Source organism: Malus domestica, chromosome 08 (genome assembly GCF_042453785.1).
Source record: "Malus domestica chromosome 08, GDT2T_hap1".
In the NCBI taxonomy this organism is placed as follows: Eukaryota; Viridiplantae; Streptophyta; class Magnoliopsida; order Rosales; family Rosaceae; genus Malus; species Malus domestica.
In genome coordinates, this window is record NC_091668.1 from 1,990,277 (window position 1) to 2,004,278 (window position 14,002).

At 38.1% G+C, this 14,002-nt stretch overlaps 4 protein-coding genes across 5 annotated transcripts; 2 read left to right on the forward strand and 2 right to left on the reverse strand.

Annotated features, from left to right (window-relative positions):
- Positions 1-140: 140 nt before the first annotated feature.
- Positions 141-2,909, reverse strand: LOC103428644 (uncharacterized). Of its 2 annotated transcripts, none has more exons than XM_008366767.4 (8): positions 2,524-2,909; positions 2,080-2,343; positions 1,890-1,967; positions 1,702-1,740; positions 1,461-1,568; positions 1,021-1,118; positions 781-901; positions 141-697 (listed from the first exon to the last, which is right to left on the reverse strand). In XM_008366767.4, the coding sequence occupies exons 1-8, from the start codon at positions 2,677-2,679 to the stop codon at positions 449-451; spliced, it is 1,113 nt and encodes a 370-aa protein (XP_008364989.3). In that variant the 5' UTR covers positions 2,680-2,909; the 3' UTR covers positions 141-448. The 2 variants fall into 2 exon arrangements, with proteins under 2 accessions (XP_008364989.3, XP_008364987.3); XM_008366765.4 differs by having other exon boundaries at positions 1,702-1,755; positions 2,524-2,899.
- Positions 2,910-6,151: 3,242 nt separating this feature from the next.
- Positions 6,152-9,792, reverse strand: LOC103428643 (gamma carbonic anhydrase 1, mitochondrial-like). Its single transcript, XM_008366764.4, has 5 exons — positions 9,498-9,792; positions 8,559-8,702; positions 7,811-7,936; positions 7,557-7,708; positions 6,152-6,696 (listed from the first exon to the last, which is right to left on the reverse strand). The coding sequence occupies exons 1-5, from the start codon at positions 9,610-9,612 to the stop codon at positions 6,415-6,417; spliced, it is 819 nt and encodes a 272-aa protein (XP_008364986.3). The 5' UTR covers positions 9,613-9,792; the 3' UTR covers positions 6,152-6,414.
- A 902-nt stretch (positions 9,793-10,694) lies between these two features.
- On the forward strand, positions 10,695-12,843 carry LOC114826434 (protein RER1B-like). The gene is made up of 4 exons (XM_029106628.2): positions 10,695-10,942; positions 11,202-11,576; positions 12,285-12,465; positions 12,590-12,843. Exons 2-4 carry the CDS (start codon positions 11,224-11,226, stop codon positions 12,629-12,631), a joined length of 576 nt encoding a protein of 191 aa, XP_028962461.1. The 5' UTR covers positions 10,695-10,942; positions 11,202-11,223; the 3' UTR covers positions 12,632-12,843.
- Positions 12,844-13,375: 532 nt separating this feature from the next.
- LOC114826388 (uncharacterized) lies at positions 13,376-13,815 on the forward strand. The gene is made up of 2 exons (XM_029106482.2): positions 13,376-13,487; positions 13,580-13,815. Exons 1-2 carry the CDS (start codon positions 13,376-13,378, stop codon positions 13,813-13,815), a joined length of 348 nt encoding a protein of 115 aa, XP_028962315.2.
- Positions 13,816-14,002: the final 187 nt, after the last annotated feature.

Consider the following 14,002-nt stretch of genomic DNA (forward strand, 5'->3'; position numbering starts at 1 on the left):
AGTCGTTAATACCATCGTCTCTCTGAAATTTTATTAGTAAAAATGCGGTTGCTGGCAAGCATTGCAGTTTCAACTTCAGATTTTGCGTAAAAGCGGATAACATTGATCAAATAGAAAAAGATATGAACAGGATTAAGGAATTCGAAATAATACAAGGACTATTTGTGATAAAAACGCAATATTTAGTGTCATATAACAAGTAAAAACTTGCAAAAACAGTAAACATGGTAAACCAACATTGCAACTTAAACCAGAAAGAAAAATTACAAAAACAGGCTCGATCCGTTCAGGATCCTCCTCTGATGTTCTTCCGTTGTACGCATTCGTCAAGTCAGCCTCAAAATGCAACCATAGCTACGCCGTTGCTTTCGAAAACATATATAGTTGGCTAGTAGTCATGAATTTTGAAACAATCGTTGTTCTGATAACACAACAGAACAAGAAAAAATCATTTGGGGATATGAGGAAGAGTGAGGCCTTTGGTCTGCATCTGCTTGTACATCCATTGCCAGTTCTCGGGGGTGACCTCACCCCCGAGAGATCGAATAACAGATCCGCCACTGCACGATCCTACTTTGCAGCATTCCTCCAGAGATAATCCCTTCACCAATCCATATAAAAATCCACTCGCAAACAGGTCTCCTGCTCCTGTGGCATCGACTGCATTGGCTTCCCCTATGGCTGGAACTCTCACAATCTGACACAGGAAGACAAAAATTTCAGAAGATACCCTCGATAATTAACATAACACCGGACTAAAAATCTTACTAAGCTTCCGACCTCTTTTCCATGCCTTGCTATACATCCGTTGGAGCCTAACGTCACCACAGCCCAGCGGCAGTGTTTCCCCAGAAACTCAAGTGCAACCTCTGGATCAGCCTTCGGTTCACCCTCGGAACCTCTACAAGATAATTTAACACCACATTACCCGTCTGGTGGAAAAGAAGAGTCAACTTTATTTCATCAAGATCGGGGTTAACAGTTTTTAACATGTTACAATTCCAACCAAATGAAAGTCACCTGAGCAACTCTGCTGCTTCATCCTCGTTGGCAAAGCAGAGGTCTATGTCCCCTGACTCCAGCAGCTGCAGAAGAGGCGATCTAAAGTTGCGAACCATCTGGGTAAGGTTAAAGACCATATAAGATAATATATAGAGACCTGAAACTTGATATTAAAAGCCGAAATAAGAAAACAAAGATTAAAATCAAAACTCAAAATTCTACACCAATGCACTTGCAGCTTTATTAGTTTTCTTTAGTTAGACTTTCGGTTCAAGATTGTATGGGGGCTGCTACACTCTAATGAAATTTTTGTCATTCATTCTGGAAACAGCATTATCTTGTGCCATAACGCTATCTCCCAATAAATAAATCACGAGTAAGATTTCAACTTGCTTTGACAACAAATTTGGACAAATCTCATCCTCCAAACGTTAGAATCCGAAGAAAAATAATTGTACCTCAAAACTGGCCAAGTCTAAGGACACAAATAGACCCTCTTGTTTCGCAATCGATATAGCCACTTGAATCACTTCCAAATTGATGATACCATACCTCAACAACAACCACTGAAAGAAAAGAGATATCAGCACATACATCTACAAAACCCTTTCAACTATTAAAATCATACCATCTATGTCTAAGTTTCACACATGATTCCGCCTAAAGCGAATTATGACATTGAGTACAGAAGAGACTAACCTTAGAGCCCTTAAAGTCCGCTCTCGTCAAGTCATCAGCCTGGATAACATAATTCTAATAATTCTTTGTAAGCTCATTAGAAGAAGTTGTCAAAATACCGACAGCTCGAGCACACAACACACACACACGCATGCACACAGACACGCAGATATGTATGCATACATGGGCATATAAACAGAGGCATGCACCTGAGACTGAAGTTTCACAGCACTTGAGAGACAGGGACGCATTGTCCGATTGCCCAAAGCATCGACCAAGCAAACACACTGCACCACACCAAATTACCATCAAAGTTTCAGCACTCAACATATACAAACTCAATCCAAAAACCCCAAAAAAAAAAAAAAAAAAAAACAGAAAATTAAGCTAAATCCCAACCTGAGCTGTGGGTCCCTTCTTCATCCTCAATCTAGAGAGGTTCACAGCATGAGAGCTCATGTTGCTGACAAATAACTGGCCTTGCTCATCATCTCCACATGCACCAATTATCCCACAGGAGACTCCGAAACCGGCACTCAGCCCTCGGATTGTATTGGCAACACTGCCACCAGCGATGGTTTTCATTGGCAAGGAATCATCAGGGGATGAAATTACATGGGTTTTCACCTCACTCAATATATGCTCAAGCTCTTCAATTTCAACCTACAAAAATATGTCCCAAAAGCTAAAGTCTTCAACTTTCTGATTGAATTGAGCGACATAAAGAAAACCCAGAATCGAAAATTATATAAATCCATAAAAAGCACCGAAATTTGCGAACCCAAGTAGCAGAAAAGAAGAAAAAAATTTGTAAAAGAAGCAATCAAGTCAAAAGGGGTTTACAGGAATGGAGCCACCGCGCTCGCCGGGGAGTTGATCGAGCAGGGACCAGTCAACGCGGGCAACATGGTCGACGAGGGCGGAAGCCTGTAGTCCCAGTACCAGAGGAGCCATTCGTGCGGCGGGGTTGGCTGTGGCGGGTAAGGCTTCTCCACCCATTTTCCTGGCACCCTGGCTCTTTGGGAATCGGTACTCTGCTCTCTCTCACTCTCTGCACACTTCGGCTTGTGTTGTTGTAGTGTGTTTATATACACTGCAAAGAGAGCCGGAGGCGCCGTTGCAAGCAGATCCAGTCCAAAGGCTGAACGGGCCTCGTCTTGTTCTTGTTCTTGTTTAGTGTTTTTTTCCCTCTTATTTTGTTTTGTTTAGTTGATGTCATGTGTTTGTATGTTTCATTATGTTACTATATTCGTACAAATTTGTCGGATGTTATTGACACTTAAAAGAAGTTATTTTTTACTTATTGCAAGTGTCATTTTGTTTCTAAATATAGAAAATTTAAAGTATAAAATGTCAGTAACCATCTGCATTTATAAAATCGATTAAATGTCACGACTTAATTTATAATTTTTGTGAAAATGAGGGGATTTTCTTTTCAAATGAAAATGAAATTGTTGAGTTTTCGATAAATTCTTTGCATGGGTGGTGGAGCCCGAGCATCTTCGGAATGCTCTACATTACGTGTAAAGAGCTTATAATATAACGAAAAATGACTTCAAATGTCTATAAACTTCGAGAAATTATTAAAAAAAACCGTGAGTTAATCTTCTTCTTTTAAAAATGTGATCGTTGAGTTTTCGAAAAATCTTTTATTGAGTTTTCTATGGGTGAAGGCGTGAAGCAAACCGTTAGAAAGGCGAGAAGCATACCGTTATAATTTAGAAAAGAAAGAAAAAACTAATTGGATTTATGAACTAAGCAATTCAAAATGTCACTTAAACAGAAGTCGAGTGCTAAGTGCATCATCCTCAGGGAGTCTTAAGGAAACTGTTAATCCTAAAAACTATCAAGCCTACGTGGCGCGTAAATCGAGTAATTAATAAGCTAACCACGTCATTCGGTTATGTGTGAGGCGTGCCAACTCGACGGCCGAGCTCGGCCGGGAAGTAAAATTTGTTGATGTTGCGTTGAGCGCACTGCTGACTTCTTGATCTTGCGACTGCGGCCGAGGAAGGAATACGTATTGGCATTTGGGTTCTAGAGCCTGAAGACAAGGCTGCTAGTTTTGCGAAGTTCAATATCAAATTCGGCTCTCAAGGTGCCGAATGTAGTAACCTGGTAACACCTCACTTCGTTGAGAAGGCTAATGAGATGACATCTGCCAATAAAGACTTGAAAATCCTTTTTGACCGAGACTTGGATAGGTAACCAGTCGGTCTTGGAGCAGTGCTGTTTATCCAAATTGAAGGTGCTTCGCAATTGAATGGTTCTATGACTACATTATTGTTTATCCAAATTGAAGATGTTCACCGGTTGCATTCACAGTACTGTTTATCCAAACTGAATATGTGTTGGTGAAAAAGAAAAATAAAAATCTCAAGGTTGTTGAAATGTTTCGCATAAAGCGAGATTTGCGCAGGGCAGTTTGTGTGTTGAATTAGAGGGGCTTTACCTGTTGCCATTGCCTCTGTATTTATAGCAAGTCTCCTTGATCGCCAATCCAATAGAGACCTTTTCCGAATATACTCCCAAAAACAATAACTGATATTATCTTTCATACATTTCGGCAAAAATCTCCATAGTCTCCTTATGCCTGTGTACTTTTACAAGAGGTACAACAGGTGTCCCTTAGAAATCTCCAAGAGCCATTTCACACGGCATGCATATTGTGCTCCCATCATCAATTCTTATCACTCCAAACTCATCTGACAATGCCCATCACCATGCAAAAAGGCCTTGCTTATCTAGGTTTCACATCTCATCATTATCCAAGACCATCAAATCCTAGGCTTATCACATCATCATAATCCCATCACCCTTAAACCATGCATCCTGATCAAATGAATTTCAAATTTATTTTTAGCTTTCAAGTTCCGTCAAACATCCCAAATCAATTCGAACTTTACAGCTTACTTGGGATATAATTCGCATCTTATTTATTTGGTTTAACAAGATGCAAATAATTCATATTAAAGGTTAATTATTATGATAAAAACCATAATATTATCGTTTAACAATAATAAAATGTGTTCATTTTTTCATCCGACAGTTGGGAGCTATGCTCACTCAATGACCTTGATTACACGGGCCGATAGTGTAAATTTGGGTCCAAACAGAAACACTCTTGTACTGTTCACTTTTAATGTTAAAGATATTTTTACTCCAAAAAAATCACTTATGATACTATACACTTACAACTTTTTGTCATTTTGATTAAAACTCAAAGTTTTGAAATCATTTTCATTAGTTTTCCTTATATTATTATATGATAGACCACATCACCAACATCTAAAGGAACAAGCTTTGAGTTTTAAAGATAAGGACAAAATAAAGTGTAAAGTGAATAGTACCATGATTAACTTTTTAATGTAAAAATATGATTTTTCGTTAAAGTGAACAATAAAGTTCCCTTCTTTTATATCCATCCATTGCCTTTGTTTGTTTTAATTTAATTTCCAAACAAAAAAAATGATAAAATAAACAACACCTTCTGAATAAATTGCAGATGACGCTTTACTTCAGGACGAAAAATAAACAACACTTTCGGATAAATTAATGGTAGGCATGCAGAGGATAAATTTATAGGGTAGGGTTTGATTCATTTGAATGATTGGTGGGAGTCCCAATCATTTTCCATCATTTTCTGCTGAAATCACGGAGATTTCAGCTTTCCAAGATTCCCATTAGCGAATTATTCTTTTAGAAAATATTCTATCATCGTAAACATTTACAACGTTAAAGGTAGCAGGTTTTGTACTTCTGTTTTCTCCTTCTGCACTTCTTTCTGTTGCGTTTCACGTTTTCAAGTTTCTTAAAGGAAATTGAAACTTCTCTCCGTTGCATTTCACGTTCCCAAGTTTCTAAAAGAAAATTGAAACGTTTCTTATTTTAAATCGCTCCCGGCACAATACTGCGGGCTTTTCGAGTTTATGTCCTTTGATATTTTTTTATTGTCTGCCCTTTTGTTATGATGTCCTTCCCATCATCTTCTATTCGTGCTGTCACGATTAAACTCCGTCAACATTTTATATTCCTATTGTTTTTTGTCTTATTATCTCTATAAAAAAATCAATATAAAATGTTGACGTGGTTTAACCATGACCGCACATTTTGTGACCAAGCTCTATTTTATTTCCTAATTTTAACGTATGCATGCTTTAATGCAAGGGAGGGAGAGCCTTGGCGCAACATTTCGAAACGTTGCTCCTTGTGACCCCAATTTCCGACAGCCGAACTGTTGAATTTTCCCGGCATGATTTGTGCTTGACAATGACGATTACTTCAGCAAAACATCGACCATCCCCATCCCCATCGACCACAAACTGTGATGCAAACAATGTTTCCTGCCTTCTATTTGAGTGCAATGTGAGAGAGCAGAAAATACGGGAAATACATTACGACGACAACAATGTACTTTCAAATGTTTGAACGAGAGGAAGAAGAGATGAATGTACAAATTAACTAGAAGTCATCAAGAAATTAGGTACCTTGGATACAAAAAAACATCATCAGCATACAAACCGCCGGAGCAGAAAATACAGTTTCTGAAAAGCCGAGAAAGAGTAGATCCGATGGCTAGAAAGATTCATAGTTCTGCCCTAAAACCGGCTATTATTGGGAAAGGAAATGATACCTTTTCCATGTATTTGTCCTTAACAACAAATATTTCTTGGTGCCCCAAATCTCTCAAGATTCGAGTTAAAAAGGAGGAGAAAACAAAAACAACTTACGAAATCATTTTAGGTCCTTTGCTGCTTTATCTGGTAATACATTATCGGGAAGAATAAGTTCCGGGGGAATCTCACGAACAACACCCAGCATTGAGTCGTACTCCTCGTCCTTATGTGCATACTTCTTGCGGAGGGCCTTCTCAAACTCAATCTCATCAAACGACTTCACATTCTCAGCTGCATGGACTTGTGCAAGGTTAGTGTAATTGGTGGCTGACTGGGAGATGAAGGATTTTTCTTCATCTGTGAGATTCCTCAGGAATTTTGCTGGGTTTCCTGCCCATACCTGTAATACAAATGCATTTCATTGCTTACTCTAAATTCATGTGAAACTAAATTATCAATAACAGTTGACGGTCTTGGACCGCAGACATAAAAGCTGAACTTAGCCTGCCTGGATAAAGCTGAATCCGGAATCGTAGCATACAATTCCAAGCTGATAATACCATTAATAAGGGTTTTCTCTTTGTTTGGATTGCAGTACCTACGTTTTTATAGTTAAGAGAATGCTTGACACCAGTCCTATCAAAATAGTTTTATGTCCCTCTACATTTATTTCTAAAAGGGAAATCAAACAACAGACGTTTACTGCTCGTATAACTCCTCTTCTTTTAACAGAGGGTGGAAAATTTGAAACTCCACCACCGCCACCACACACACACACACATAAAAAGTAAAGAAATATACAATAAATGGAATAACAAGCACTCTGCTCCAGCCATTCCCGTGTCACTTTATATCGCTCTACTTGAACTAGGTATTATTGATAAGCTTTGTTGTGTATTTTTTAAATAACTCTGATCTAGATGTTAGAATATTAGAAAGGCTTTTGTGATTAATCTGTTTTTAGTCTATCTCGGCACAATCATAATTCAAAGAATTTCAGATTAATACAATCTTCTCCGACTGCCAGAACAAGCAAGAACAGAAGAAATATAAGAAAATTTTAGATAACTGATTTTTTATTTATTTTGTTGGATCCAAAGTAGAACATGTTTTCGGATCAGCGATTTGGAATCTGGCTGGATGGTGGTAACTACAACAGATTCAAATTCTAAGCTATTTTTTCTACGTGTGTTAAGACTCCCAGTATCCTTTGCATATAAATGGATAAAGAGGGTCAGCAGGTAGGCTTTTTACACATACCTCTCCACTAGGGATCCTTGTATTCTGTCTCACCAGGGATCCAGCAGCTACCATGGCATGTTTCTCAACAACGACACCATCAAGAAGAGTGGCTCCCATACCAACAAAGGCCTCATCCTCAACAGTACAGCCATGTATAACGGCACTGTGACCTGCTCAATGCAATTTTTTGTTACACAAATTATAAAAATTTATTCAGAACTACCATCAGGCAAATTTGAATCGAACATATCTTCAACAGCATAATTACTCACCTACAGTAACATTATCTCCAATAATGGTTGGTAACACCTTCCCGTTTAAATTAGACTTCGCCACATGAACAAGGGAGTTGTCCTGTATGTTGGTTCCAGATCCAACAACAATGTTGTTCACATCACCTATGCAAAAATACAATTTTTAACAAATTATTACCAAAATCCACTTTAAAATAGCCCTAAAAAAACAATTATGTCTCATATCCAGCTAAATTGACAACAAACCAGAATTCTCCACAGATAACTAATCAACTGTTAGTACTCAGGTACTATTCCTACCATTGCTAACCTCCATATACAATGAGAAACGGGACACAACTGTATAAAGTTTAAACTATGAAAAAGACAAATAAGAACAGCAACAGTGCATATTCTCCCAATAAAACGTACATATAATCTGAATATTACTCCTAGTTTCAACTCTAAACTTGACTGTACATGCACTGATGTTTAGGTGTAACAAACCCACGATTTCTGCAAAGTGCATCAGTAACAATTTAAACAAATATGCATACATGTTATGAGAAATATATGTACTTAAAATCTAACACAGGATAAAGGTTAAAGAGGTTCTAGATATGGATAACATCAAGCACAAATCATCAGCTCATGGACCAACAAAAAGGTAAAAAACAGCATTAAAAAGAGTGGCTTTTCTTCCAAAATTCTCATGCTACTTAGAACTCATGCATACAGCGTATTAAATGAAATTTGTATATGACTCTCTCTCAAAAGAAGTTCTTACCTCTCAAAACACATCCATACCAAATAGAAGACCCTCTTCCCACTTGAACATCGCCAATGACGGAGGCACTTGGCGCCACAAACACATCTTTGTCAACCACAGGAGCTTTATCGAATACGTTCATCAGAGTTCTATGTCGAGACACTACAGAAAAGAACATAATCACTTTCCTCATGCATAGAAAAAAGAAAGTAAAACCCGAAAACCCTGAATCGCCCATGTAAACAAACTCAGAATGCACTATGCTGGCAACGTATTAGCTTTTCAAAAATAGGTGAACCAAACTACAATGCTGGATATATTCCATTCTCATTTTCTTCATTTCCTCCCCTCCTTGACCGTAAAACTTTGAGCTTTATGGTTTGACAGGCTACACACACGCAGAAAGGCCACCACTTTACCACCGGAACGGTAGGCACAATCGTTTCCATTACCCAAAACTACTCCACAAAATTTAATTTCACATAAATGATAAAATATTTAGGGATGTGCTATCCACACACCCCTTTTTACTTCTCACACACCCCTTATTAATTTATGTCCTTTGATTTTCTTCAATCCATCCGATCCGACGGCCAAAAATTGGAAGGGTGTGTGAGACATAAAAAGGGGTGTGGATATCACACCCCCAATATTTAACGATTCCAAGAACCCCCATTTAACAAAATTTTCAAATTAATGTTGGGTTGATAATAATCTGCTAGTGAGAACACACACATTCCTACATACATGACTATCTAATTCTGCAATTGCCTATCGAATGAAAAGCAAAGCCCTAAACTTTATGCTAATTCTACAGCTTCGATGTCGAAATCAATACGAAATGCGAACCAAACATCCCGTAAATTACCAAAATCACAAAAAATAAATCAAATCCGAAATTAAGAGATTGAGCTAAAAAATGGGATCTAGGGTTCGAGAGAAAGGGCTTAGGCTTACGCTGCTCCTTGAAGTAGTAGCTGCCCTGAAGGCTGCTGCCAAGGCGATCAATGGCCTGGCCCGTCTCCCGAATCCAAAATCCGACGGTGTATATTGCTCGTCCTAAAGTCCCCATCTTCTTCTCACTTGCTCCGCCAGCTACCACCAGCTCCTCAGCTCACTGCCACTCTCTCTGACTCTCTGTTGTGTGATTTGAAGCAGGCCGGAGAAACGAAGGTATTGGCCCAAATTGGAAGGGGTAGGGTAGAATATCCCGAAGCCTAGGGAGGGTATTAAAGGTATTTTAACCTTCTTTTGTTAAATTACCAAAGCATCCCCGGTTTCAATTTAATTAGAGCCAAAGTATGGTTTCCGCCCTTCATCTTGGTTAGTGTAGTTTAATCATTTTGGTTCATGTAGTTTAAATTATGGTGATTTTTCAAGTGAGTTCAACTTAATGTCCATCACTACCATCACGGGGTGATTTAGTAGTTAGGAACGAATTTCAGGCTCGTATTTAACATGGTATGTCTTAAATTCGATTCATTGTGATAGTAAATCACGATAGTGGATAAGAAGAGGCTGAACGCATCATTAAGTTTTTTTAACCTCCAAAAAAATGGATTGTCGTGATAATGCCCAAATGGTCGTTGTGTGGACGAATAACATCACTTAGAACTAGTTTGAAAGTACTTTTAAAATAGTTGAAATCGTGTTCGCTATAAATATTTTGAAAATAATGCTTATTAAAAATGCATCTGAAAAAGAATTTTCACTCATTTTAAAGTTACTTTTCAAACCAGCCTTAAATATGTCTTTGTCTCCCTAAAAATGATTCGAAGGCCTTTAATTAATGGAGGTGGATTGTCTGTCCTCCTATTTCCATACTTTTTTATTTCTGTTTACGTGGTCACGGTTAAGTTACGTCAATATTTTATATTGATTTTTTTTTATAAAAATAATAAAACAAAAAGTAATAGGAATATAAAATGTTGACGTGGTTTAACCGTAACCACACAAAACAGAAATGGATGGAAAAAATATGGAAATGAGAGGGCAGACAAACCACCTCTTTAATTAACCGTCAAGCCCAACGACCATTTAGTCAAGGAAGAAATTTTTCCTTGTGACCAGAATATGGATATTACACTATGTATTTTTATATAAATGGTAAAAAATTGTATTTTTTAAATTATCAACTTTTTAACATATATATCTTATTATTTATATAATGACACGTAGTGTAGGATCGTCCTTCGGATCTGAAAAATTTCTCCATTTAAAGGACGCGGTTATGTTCTTCCCCTTTAAGATTTTCCTGGAAAAACAAGAAACAGACAAGAAACGAACAAAATCGCACCGACCTCAACTAGTAAATAAGCTTACAAAATCCATCTGCTTAGAAATTTGGATTTAACAATTTGATTCTCTCATCTGATCCAAAACACACTTCAATTTTCTGAAAGGTAAAGATTTGTCCCTATTTTTCTTGAACTAAATTATTGGTTTTTATGGAGAATATTCAAAATTTTCCATTTTTAATCTCGTTTTTCCTTGGAAAAATGTTTGATTCCGATTTGGGTTTGAGAAATTATTGGGGTTTTGATGAACCCATGAAATGTGAATTGATAAATCCGAATTGGTGATGCTCTAGAGATGATTTATTTTCTCGGGAACCAAACAGAATCTAGTATTTTGAGTTGGGTCATTGCTTTTGATGCTCAGGAAAATCAGAGGCTAATTTTTCATGGAAGGAGTTGGGGGCGGCGATGCTGGCTCGGCGGTGGCGCCGTTGGCAAAGTGGAGGGACGAATTGTCAAGGGCATTTCAGTACTACTTGGACCGATCGACCCCGAATCCGGTTCACAGGTGGCTGGGAACTCTTGCCGTGGTGGCGGTTTATGTGCTCCGAGTTTTCTATGTTCAAGGGTTCTACATTGTGTCATACGGCCTGGGAATTTATATCTTGAATCTGTTGATTGGGTTTCTGTCACCAAAGGTCGATCCGGAGCTCGAAGCGTTGGACGGGGCTTCGCTGCCAACCCGAGGTTCGGATGAGTTTAAGCCGTTCATTCGCCGCCTTCCCGAGTTCAAGTTCTGGTAATTGAAGAACTTCCTTAGTGAAATTGTGAGAGATAGTTGCATTGTATACGTATTTGCTATGGGTTTTTGGGTGTGATCTAAAGTAGGTGTTGTGGCTAGTTTAAAATGTTTGTCAAAAGAACACTATTTTTCGATTTGGGGTGTATTTGCACTGTTTTAAGCATGCGTGGGGTAAAACGAGCTAGCGTTTGACACACTTTGAGTAGCACTTATATGAATGCTACTTTCGATCATACCAAAAAAAAAACCCGCCTTTCTGATCCCGGGTTTTTTTGGTGTGATTGAAAGTAGGAGTTGTGGCTAATTTAAAATGTCTTGGCTACTTTTATGTATGCTTTTAAAATGTGTGCAATTGTATGGATGGTAGAAGTGTGAACCTAATATGAAGCATGATAAGCCAACAGGATCTTTTAGCATCAACATGGTTCCGCTGATGGCACCTCATCGACAACAGAGTGTAAAACAGATGGAGGATAACGGGGTCCTTCATGAAGCAGCTCTCGATAGCACTGAATGGAAGTTGCGATTGTGTGAATGACTTCAGCAGTCGAGATTGTTCTTTCTCGATTTGAAAATAGTCATTGCACAAACGCATTGTTTACCGTAACATATACGTTATTGCAAGTAATATGTGCTTGTATGTGTTCAGTTTTATGACTGTTAACTGGGACTCAGTAATTTATTCTCTTGCTTATGTGGTTTCAGGTATTCCATTACAAAGGCTTTCTGTGTCGCTTTTCTGATGACCTTCTTCTCTGTGTTTGATGTCCCCGTTTTCTGGCCCATTCTCCTCTTTTATTGGGTCGTTCTTTTTACTCTTACAATGAAGCGCCAGATAATGCACATGATTAAGTACAAATATGTACCGTTCAGCATCGGAAAACAGGTGAGAGCGCTACAATGTTGTTCAGCCACCATTCACCTTTTTTTACCCTAAAGCAGGATCAATTGTAAGTGTTGAGAGTTTCCTTAAGTTCAACATTTTTACTCGTTCCCTTTGATTATTACAGAGGTATACAGGGAAGAGACCTGATGCAGCGAACTCAGACTGAAGATTTGGTCGAATCAGCGTTTAGGAAAAGTGAATGAAAGAAGTGCAGTGTTTGAATGTTTTTATTTTTTCTGAAAAGTACTTTACTTTTTAATATTCGCAAAATTCATAGATTTGTTTGAATTTTTTTCACTATTAGGATAATTTGCTTACCATTAGGACTTAATGAGCATTGAAAACTTGCATAAATTGATAATTCTCACTTGTCATTAACCTGTTTGATATTTACCTGTACTTTCGTTCTTCTTCCGCTTTACTTGCTGCTGAATTACTGAATGCCATGTTTTGAGTATGTTATTGTTATGTATTAATTAAATCGTGGTATTAAGCAAGCGGGGCTGCAGGGTTATGATTACCAGGTGGACTTGGGGAGAGTCTTAGGGTTTGTGAGATGCCAGATAGATGTCCAATTCATGCACCTAATAGGTATAACAACCCTCCACCAACTGAACAACGAAATCACACACTGCATTTGTTATTTTATTGCTTGACTTTTGTATTATCGAAACCCATAAGCAAACAATTCTTGTAAATTAAAGCTTAGTGTTTTATTTTAATTACATACTTAATTAGGCAATGGCCAGCTAATAGTGTTCGTGGTCTCCTCTACTCTATCCTCTCTCTTCTTTCTTCTTTCTCTTTGTGCATTCCATTCCTTCTCTTAAAACCCTCGAATCGAAACATAATATTCTGTCTCTACAATTAAACCGGGTTTTCTCTCTGCTCCACCCCCGACGGGCAACAAATGAGTGGGAGAACCTATGTTGTGATATTCTTCTTCTGGGCTGCTCTTACTGTCATCACCCCCACACTTGTTTTTCTTTCAGAGACTTCCAAACCGTACTTGGATTCAAATGGTAAGAAGACTGAGTTATGAACATTTTATTGTACCCTCGGATTTCTTCGTACTTTGAAATTGTTGTAATCTATTTTGCTTTGTGTTTGGCAGGTGAGGAAATTGAAGGAACCAAGGGTAGAAGACTGATTGGAATCGTAGGATATGAATCACAACGTCAACCACAAGTTCTGCCAACTACAGAAGCCCCTACAGCATCACCATCACTGGCGCAAGCTCCAGTTTCGGAACTAAAACCAGGTTTGAAGCATGGAGAAACCAGTATTGTAAAGGTCTTTATAGAGTCATTGAAATTTGTGATCAACAATACTAAGTTCAAGTTAAATTAAGTCGGAGTCAGAGTCGGATTCTTATAGGATTTTAGGTTAGATTGTTCTTCGTGCATAAAAGCTACTTCAGAGACAAAGCTCGCACTTTTCGGTACGAGCCTCTCTGATCATCTTCGGAAGAAAAATGTAAGTGTGACATGTCAATACAAGGAAGAGAACTGCACTGGTTTTCCTGTAAAATGTATGT